Source organism: Eptatretus burgeri, chromosome 17, assembly GCF_056783735.1.
Source record: "Eptatretus burgeri isolate ZD-2024b chromosome 17, Ebu_testis_v1, whole genome shotgun sequence".
In the NCBI taxonomy this organism is placed as follows: domain Eukaryota; kingdom Metazoa; phylum Chordata; class Myxini; order Myxiniformes; family Myxinidae; genus Eptatretus; species Eptatretus burgeri.
In genome coordinates, this window is record NC_140977.1 from 45476837 (window position 1) to 45487047 (window position 10211).

Sequence of the window (10211 nt, forward strand, 5' to 3'; positions counted from 1 at the left end):
CAAGCGATCTTGAATTTGATTGTAGCATATGAATCTATGGGACAATATCAAAATTTGGTTGGGACAGGTCAGGTCAGGTATGGGAGCATGTGCCAGAACAGTGCGTCACTGCGTCCACTTTCCGCCGGTACTCCAGGGGCCTCCGTCTGGCCATCCCCCAGGCAGATGCCAGGCCCATCCCCATCTCCTTGAGATGATGGTCAACCTGCTGCAACCATGAGGCACGTGGTCGGCCCACTGGCCTCCTCCACTCATGAAACTCCCTCGCTGAGAGAATCTGGTAAGCAGGATCAGCGTCAGGAAAACGAGCCACATGTCCATACAGCCGCAACTGACGCTCACGGACTATGCAGGTAACAAATCTCATCCGAGTCTCTCTCAGCAACCGCTCGTTGGATACAAAATCCGACCAGCGATAACCAAGGATTCTCCGAAGGGACCTGGTACCAAAGGAATTAAGTCTCCCTCTCAGATCCTTGGTCAGAGTCCAAGTCTCGCACCCATAGAGCAAGACTGGAAGTACCAAGGACCTGAAGACTCGGACTTTCGTCCTCCCGCACACGTACCGGCAGCGCCACACCCCATGATCCAGTGAATCCATGACTCCCCAGGCCCGACCCAGACGTCTATTGACCTCTGACTCGCAGCCAGCAGAGACATGAATATCACTGCCAAGGTAAGTGAATCTCTCCACGACCTCAACATCCTCACCACAAACAGACACAGACAGGACAGCAGCATCCAAGATGTCACCGAAAGCCTGGATCTTAGTTTTGACCCAAGAAACCCGTAATCTCAGCGGCTCCGACTCCTCATTCAGCACCTCGAGGGCCCCCAAAAGGATGTCTAAAGTCTCCGCAAAGATGACTGCATCGTCTGCAAAATCAAGGTCCGAGATCTTGACATTCCCAAACGATGCACCGCAACTTGATCTCTCAGACATCCTCCCTAAAATCCAGTCCATACAAGTGCTGAAAAGTGTGGGGGCAAGTACACATCCCTGACGAACTCCAGTAACAACTGGAAATAAGTCATAGGTAGTACCACCACACTTCACAGCACTCTCAGTACCAGAGTAGAGTTCAGACATCAGATCGATCAGTTTTGGTGGCACCCCACGAAGACCAAGAATCCTCCAGAGGACATCCCGATTCACTGAATCGAACGCTTTACAGAGATCAACATAGGCTGCAAGCAGCCCCTGCCGAAACTCTCGTCTGCGTTCGGTGAGGACACGAAGTGCAAGGATACGGTCAATCGTTGACCTCTTTTGTGTAAAGCCTGACTGCTCTGGACGCTGGTGCTCAAGCAGATGGTGGCGAACCCTATCAAGAATTATCCGAGCAAAGATCTTGCCCGGCACTGAGAGCAGCGTCACCCCTCGGTAGTTGTTGCAGTCTTGGCGATCACCCTTCCCTTTCCAGAGAGGGACAACAAGGCCCCTCTTCCAGTCAGTTGGGATGATGCCTGTGTTCCAGGCAGAGCACAAAACTGCAGGCAACGACACGAGTGCAGCATTTCCACCAGCCTTGAGAAGTTCGGCATGGATGCCACAGATCCCTGGAGCTTTGCCCCGTTTCAACTGGTTCACCGCAGCCCGTGTTTCCACAAGCGAAGGTGGACCACAGTTGATTTGAGGGTCAGCAACAGGGATTGTAACACCCTTGGCGTCCAACTCGACAGCTGGGGGATCAGCCTGGTACAACCGCTCAAAGTAACCGGCCCAGCGGGCCTTCACTTCAGACTGCTCTGTCAAGAGCCTACCACTGTCTGCTCGAACTGCAGTGCTCCGAGGGATGGGCTTGGATGAACGTAATGCGCGAATTCCCCTGTAAGCGGGACGAGAATCACCTGTCCACAGGTGATGCTCTACCCCCTCACAGATTCCTCGCACATAGGCCTCCTTGTCCACCCTCAGTGCACGTACAGTTTTACGCCTCAGCTCCCTGAACAGCTCAGCTCTGCCATTCAGCCTGGCCCTGCGACTCTGATCAATGGTATCCAGTGTCCCTCGAGAGACAAAATTCTTCTTTGCCCTGCGGTGAGTTCCAAGACATCCACCGGCAACATCAAGGACGGTGGTCTTGAAGGCGCTCCACAACTCTTCAGGACCCCCCAAAGCACCCAGACCCCCAAGTGTCCACTCAGCCTGTTCGCAAACTCCTCAGCTACTCTCTCATCCCTGAGCTTGGCAACATCCAGCCTAGGCTGGGATGGTACCATTCTCCAGGATTTAAGGTGCAGCTTTAGAGTTGCTACAACAAGCCTGTGGTCAGTATTGAGGAACTGAGCACTCCGGTAGACCCTGCAGTTCTGGATCATCCTCCAACGACCGTCAATGAGGACATGGTCAATCTCCTTTGCCACACCGCTAGCGTTGGAATACCAAGTCCAGCGATGAGCTTGTGGGCGCTGAAACCATGAACCAGCCACCCTAAGTCCATGACTTCTTGCAAAGTCAAGGAACTTAGTGCTATTCTGGTTCATAGTTCCTGACCCATGGGGACCAACACACACCTCATAACCATCCCTATCAGTTCCAGTCGATGCATTGAAATCCCCCAAGACGAGAAGTGTATCTCGTCTGGGGCACTGATCAACCACAGACTCGAGTGTGGCGTAGAATGCATCCTTCACGGTGAGATCACTCGCCTCAGTCGGAGCATAAACAGAGACCAGGGAAATGACACCTAAGGAGTGGCGAATCCTTAATCTCATAATACGCTCGTTGACCGGTGTTACCTCAATTATCATTGGGGTCAGCTTATTGGACACAGCGACAGCAACTCCTTGGGTATGGTAACCATCAGAGCGACCAGACCAATAGTAGGTGTAACCACCCACCATTATCTCGCCGCAATCTGGTCTCCGAACCTCAGAGAGAGCTGCAATCCCGATGTCCAAACGCTTGAGCTCAGATGATAACAGAGACAGGTGATCATCCTCTCTTAGGGATAGGAGATTCCAGGCACCTACCCGAAGGGACCGCCTCAGGTTAACCCAAGGAGACCGCCGTCTGGTGGACGACACCTCAGCACCACTCCGACACACTCTCCCGCAATCTGACCCAGGGATGTTACCCCGTGGTTTCCCTCCGATCAAAGATTGGGGGTCCCGAAGGCTTTGCCCCAATCCTGTCATCCGGTGAGCTGCCCTGCGAAGGGAAGCTGCACAGGAGGTACTCCCACGGAGTGGGTTTTCAGATTTTTTTGCGTTTTTACGTTTTGCGGAATGAAGGGTTTTACGGTAGCTGGAGTGCAAATCCTGCCACCAACCTCCTAATAAGAAGTAACCCAACTGCAGGAGGACGTCTGCAGACACAGTTGGGCACTAGATATGGATGGCCGTTGGCTCACAAGGAGCTCCTCCGCCCTTTGACAGGTTTTGTTTTTAATCCTGCTGGGTGTCCATATCCAAACACCGCCCTCACCACAAAACCTGGTGGGGGAGACGGTTTAGTCGCCGACAACCCGACCATGGAACAGGTTAGTACAGGTTTACATGGTACCTGTAGCAGGTCACAGATCGAACCTGACCTGACGGATTTTCGAATTTCGCTTTCGTTTTCGCGTCACGTGACTTCAAAGTTTGCAAAAACTGCCCTACCTTCAGGAGGCTATATATTCTCTACTGGGCATGGTAAAAGTTAGTGAATGGTGTCATAGCATAGCAGCTGACCTTTTCTTTCATGTACATTCGAAAGAATACCGATATCTTCGAATACGTACACGTCACATGACTTTGAATTTTGCAAAAACTGCTTCATGTAGTTGCAAAATGACGATTTTCAAAATCTATCTCCTCCTACATTTCTTAAGTTATCTTGAATTTGATTGTGGCATATGAATCTATGGGACAATATCTAGATTTGGTCCGGCCGGATTTTCGATATTCGCTTTCGCCTCACGTGACTTCAAAGTTGGCCAAAAATCCCTCCTGACCCGAGAAAACTACACCCTAGTAACAGGAACTCATGCTTGTTTCTCGCAGAGATGACTGTCACTCCCGCACGGGTGTATTTTTATTATTTGTTTTTGCACTTGAAAAAATATATACGGTAATCCTCCGCAATCTGGAAATTCACTTTAAGGAAATATGCTGCAACGGAAACAAAGAAGTTGTGACTAAAATTAATACAACAGAAAGCAAAATTCACTACAACAAAAATTTGAGTCTAAAAACTGTTTTCTTTTCTCTCTCTTCATCAGTTTTACAAACACTCCAAGACCTCAGGGCAAAAGTATATATGCACTGCAAGTCAACTTGCTTATTATAGGTGCCCTCAGGTCATGTTTTACAACAAGTTAGTACTGTATGTAAACCTTCAGAGGTGAGATGTACATAGTACGTACTGTATTCATATTACTGTAAGTATTTTCGACATTTGATATAATATTTGACTATTGGAACTCATGCTTAAACAAATTATGTCAACATCTGGGTTTAAATTGGAGAGTGTTTGAAGTATTAGTGATTCCCTGGATTGTGCCTAATTAAATAAACACATGTTACAATCAGAGAAGTAAATAATCTTAGTTTCGTTTTTTCACACTCTTAAGTGTCATCATCGGATGCATGGGTGTCCCAGGCTATAAAATTATGTATGGATGGTTTATCTAGAGCACCACCCCCATTTAACCCCCCCCCCCTTTTTTTCCTCCTCACATCCTCTTCCGCTCGCTCCCAGAGTTTTGGATTATTATTTGATCTCCATTATAGTACACATACACAATATTACAGTAATAGTTAAAAGTTTAAAGTAATGTATAGAGCCTTTTAATAAATTTGTTGCCTGATTAAGTGTATTTGTTATATCCTGCAGTTAAGATTTTCTTCTGTAGAAGACCATCTCCACTTGCATATAATGAGGAGAAAATGAGAAAATTGGTTTCGATTTACAGAAATTCACCTTACAGAACGTAACCCTTCCATAAAGCAAAGGATCACCGCATTTCCATTTTTTATCACCAACTTTATGTAATATATGTCGCACTTCAATGACAACGAGTTGATGACAAACTACATGGCTGCGTGCGTGCGTGCGTGCGTGCCTGCAAGCTTTACGGACGGAAGAACGTTTGTGCACTCTGTGCACGTGTCATCATGCCTGTGATAATTATCGTATTTATACGATTATAATTATCGTATGTCTGGCAACAATGGTTTTTGGCTGTACATAATATTATGCCTTTTACCACACCCATTTAGGTGTAACTGGCCCTCGGGCAATGTGTTTATGTAGCCCCGACCCCACCAGGCTGATTGACAGACGTGATCCCGCCTACCCATTTCTCTTCATATTCCTATGTGTAGTTAAGCAGTTATGCTTACTTTTCATGGAATCCTTTCAAGTTATGAAAAATGTAAGTAGTCATGGACCTTCACATGATAAAATGCAGTATATTCATGTTTTAAACAAGTCCTGAGCCTACACCAATTTTGAGTTAGGCTGTCTGAAAAGAATAAGAATAATAATTACAAACGGGCTATTTTTTTCAGTTAGTTTTGTAGCTCAGCAATGCTGTCCATAAGTGCAAATGGATGTGAAATCATCCACAGACAACTGGACTGGTAGGCATGTTATCGGAAAACAAGTTGTATCTTTGAAGATATTTTTGAGGATTTGTGTTGTATTAAACATATGGAGTGTCCATGCCATCCTTACAGGGGAAGTCTAGCAACTTCCTCACAAAAAGTGCTTATTGTTTTTCCTTTGTGCCGTTACTTCTGGGAATGACTCACTGAAAAAACAAAATATATACTTTTTTAAACAAATTATTTTTGTTGATGAGAAGCAATCTCTCCTTCATTTTAGAGCATTACAATGTTAGTGTCATCTAAGCTACTTTCTGTATGTATTTTCATTAAATGAGGAAGTGAGTAACAAAAGGAGAATAAGAAGAAAAGAAGACCATCAAGAACTCCTTTTGCATTTTCAGATGCATATTGAAACAGAAGACCAAGAAGGAACCCAAAGAAATAAAGAGGAAAGATGGAGTCATCAGGAGGAACCTGGATAGGATTCGGGTTTCAGCCTCTACTCCACTACCCTCAAACCCATCCAGGCACAGCCAAGTGAGCTGTACCGAAAATTTTCTGGAAATATTCACTTCTCCTTGGAGAGAGAGATAATGAAAGAGAGGAATATAGAATAAAAGAGGTGAAAGAGAAGAAAATCCAGAATTAGAATGAATAAAGAGAATTATGAAAAAAAAAAAAGAGAAAGAAGTGTGAAAGCAACAAAGAACAAAGATGTGAGGAAGAACCTGGATAGAAATAATTCAGCAGTTACTCCCAAGGCTCACACGCAGCAACATGTACAAGCTACTAGAGGTCCATCAGTGGGGAAGCACAATCCACACAACATCTGCAAAAGCAGTTTTTCCTTGGCTACGGGACACAATCCTGGATGGGTCGCTACAAAGATGTAGGATACCCTAATGACTCATTGTTCCCAGTAAGCTGGTACTCATTTTGCCAATTTCGGAAGGATGACAGGCTGAGTGAACTCACCTGATGTTATTTTAATGGCATGACAGGGGCTCAAACTCAGTAGCCGAAGATCTTAAGCCAGGCCAAAACAGGCTTTAAAGTAACAAAACAAGCAAATAAACATGCATTAACATCTGAATGGTTTGTGAAATTAATCCTATCTTCACCTTCATATAAAACTGATTTACATTCAAGAAAATATTTTTGAGGTTGAATCAGGAAGCGGTTCTGGATTACCTGACCATTCAAGTAACAGGGTATCAAAATTGGACAATAATACGAAATCGGAAAGAAAGAGACAAAATTAAGAATCTACACTAGAAATTCACATTCAGAAATCCAGGGACAAGAAATAAAACATATTTTGTTCATCAAATATCTCGACAGAAATGACAAGAACAAAGAGCTCAAACATCAACTGGGCTTCATAAAAACGAGGCTTTACACTTCGACATTGTTTCAGGCAAAATTAAATGAAACAAAGGGAGTGAGTTAAAAACATTAATTTGGTTAAAAACACTTGGGAATGATTCAGAGTTTCATTCATCGCTCACCTTCTGCTGAGAGGGAATCTTCACCCGGCTCTTCCTTCACACGAGTGACGTCCAACATCGGAGGAACGTTACCATGGAAACCTCCGGGGCTAACGCGACCCGTTTCATCTGTGGAGAAATGGACGGACGTCGGGGCCGTGGAGGGTTTAAAATACTGAGAACATCTTGAGGTAATTTATACAGTTTTATCGTTTATAAAATAATAAATTGAAAAGTTAATTTAAATCCTGTGAATAAATGGTTAAACGTCGTGCTGGACTCACCTTGTGAAGAACAATTCTCCCCAAGTTCAAGTTTCACCTTCAGCTCCTCATTTAAATCTATAACAACAAGAATCGAGTCTGAAACCAAACTCAACACAACCCGTCAGGTCATTCCCATCATCCAGCATCGTTATCTTCAACTTGTACAATGTTATTACCTCCACCACCGAGGGTGAAGTCGGTTATGTTTTCACCCCTCTCTGTCTGTTTGTTTGTTTGTGTACAAGATATCTCAAAAAGTTGTGGATGGATCCGGATGAAATTTGGTGGGCAGGTTGGGTGTATGACAAGGACGAACTGATTAGATTTTGGTGAAAGTCCAGATCCGGATCCGACTACTAGAATTTTTTTAAGTGATTCTTCACCATTGAGAAATCGGGCCGAAAATGATATATAGCACTGTATCTCCAAAAGTTGCGGACGGATTCGGACGAAACTCGGTGGACACGTTGAGTGTGTGACTCGGAAGAATTGATTCAATTTTGTTGAAGATCCGAATCCGGATCCGATAATTTTTGTAAGTGATTCGTCACCATTGAGAGGTAGTGCTAAACTAATATATAGCACGATATCTCAAAAAGTTGTGGACGGATTCGGATGAAACTTGGTGGACAGGTTGGGTGTGTGACCACAACGAGTTGATTCGATTTTGGTGAAGATCCAAATCCGGATCTGGATATGAGAATTATTTAATTATAAAAGTGATTCTTCACCATTGAGAGATGGGGTCAAAAACGATATATAGCACGATATTTCAAAAATGTAAATGGGCCTAATATGTTCTCTTGGATCACGCATTACGTGACGGAGGTATGCGCTCTATCGAGTGCCCTTCCAGTTATGGGTTATTACTGGACTGTCGCCAGCGTGGGTGGATGGGGTGTGAGCGCTCCTCCATTTTTCTGGTGATTAAAAAAAAAATAAACCAATGTCACCCGCAGGGTGACCCGTATCTTGCCAAAAGGTGACCACGTGTGACTTCTTTAAGGTCACACTGAGGTGAACAGAGCTGCTATCCACCAGGAGCGACTCCTTGAGGAATATCTGCCTAGGAGAGATTCCGATGAGAATCGTTCTACAGAGTAATCATGAAAAATGTGTTTGCCTCATAACGTCACCAAATGATGTCATAATGTCTCAAGCTTGACATATCTAGAAAGCACTCATCGCGGTGTTCAATTTGAGGTACTACACGATATGGTTCCTAAAACTTGAAAATTTGACCTTGGGGTCAAATATGTTTGACCTCAGGCGCTAACCATGAAGGTCAAGGCCAATCGCCACCAAAAACTAATCAGCTGAGCGCCAGACCATGTACAACATTCCCATAAAGTTTGGAGACGATTCGATTAAAATTACTCAAAAAATAAGGGTTTCGTCGACTCCCCTGATTTGCGACAAAATGACCTTGACCTTTGACCTTGACCTTCAAAATTTTATGCGCTGAAAGGGACCTCGATAGACCTCTGATATGCGAAGTTACAAAAATTTCCAATGATAACTGTGCTCTGCAGAGTGATTTATACGTGATTACAGACAAAAAAAAAAAATGAAGGTCAAGGCCAATAGCCACCAAAAATTAATCAGCTGAGCGCCAGTCCATGAACTATATTCCCATGAAATTTGAAGACGATCCGATCAAAATTACTCAAAAAATAAGGGTTTCGTCGACTCCCCTGATTTGCGACAAAGTGACTTTGACCTTTGACCTTCAAAATTTTGTGCCCTGAAAGGGACCTCTTTCGGCCTCTGATATGCGAAGTTACAAAAATTTCCAATGATAACTGTGCTCCGCAGAATTTTTTTATACATGATTACAGACAAACAAACAAACAAAAAAAAAAACGAACAAGCTGACTAACATATCTTGCAAAAACTTCGTTTTGGCAAGATAATGAATCCCTTGTCGTGCTTTCCGTTGTGTTGCAGAAGATACAAGGCCATTCATGCTTACTTTCATCGCATGAGATCACAGAGTCATTTAGCTGCTTGCAAATCTGGACAGTTCAATTCAGAGTGAACTAGAAGGGGTACCCAGCAAAAAATTTACTTTCACCCTTTAAAAATCATGCAAATAAATTATTGAAATATCAGCTGCTTTTTTTGTACAATTTTCTCACTTCCGTTGCAAGTCGAGCAAAAGGCGTTGTACAATCAGAAATACTGCTTGATTGGGCTATATATTACTGTTATATGAATAAAATGGAAAAGTTGGAAAAAAAAAACAAAACAACAAACGTATTGAATATATATCGCAAATGGAAATTTTGAAAAAAATTATGTTAAATATAGCAAGCATTTTCTGAATCCAATCAAAATGAGACACGGGATTGAATGAGACTCACCATTATTATAAGTAAAGAAGAAGATAAAGGAAGAAGAGTTTTTGTTTCAATGTAAATTGAAACCAGCCTATCTCTACTCACCTTACTTAACTATATCATACTGTTTGTAGATTGGGCTTGATTAGTGGTATCCCCTGTGGGACAATTGCGAACAGACACATGCAGGCAGGCAGAGACGGACGGACGCAAGCATGCTGAGGTCGAGCTCCTTTTGTATATAGATGCCGACTGTAGAATCAGTGTAAAACAGATGTGTGTGCGGTATTGCTTATGAAACGCTAAAGCGCTTCAGAAATTCAGTGTTGTGAGATTTTCAGCAACCTACCTTTCTGTGTTACCCCACAGTGTTTTCAGATGTTAATGTAAAACATCTGCAATCATCAGAGTGTAATATTTGTTGATTTTCATCCTAAACAATTAATGGGAACTCTCAGCACTGACAATTCAAGAGCAACAATTGCAACATGGCGGATCAGAAGAAACGTAAGAACTGGCAAAGCGGAGTCTGGGGATCTATCATTATTTCTCTAAAGTATCCAGGCCAGATCTGGATTTGG

General features: G+C 43.6%; 1 protein-coding gene across 6 annotated transcripts in view; it reads right to left on the reverse strand.

The window, feature by feature from the left end:
* The window catches only part of LOC147009954 (uncharacterized), a 101478-nt gene that overhangs the window by 89162 nt on the left and 2105 nt on the right, over positions 1-10211 (reverse strand). For all 6 annotated transcript variants that reach the window (XR_015053073.1, XR_015053074.1, XM_085863313.1 and 3 more), the window contains exons 3-4: positions 7310-7366; positions 7047-7154 (exon numbers count right to left, since the gene is read on the reverse strand). Coding sequence is in view for 4 of the 6 variants with exons in the window: in XM_085863313.1 (XP_085719439.1) it covers positions 7047-7154; positions 7310-7366 (165 nt within the window). In the remaining 2 variants the exon portion in view is untranslated. The remainder of the gene's footprint in view (positions 1-7046; positions 7155-7309; positions 7367-10211) is intronic.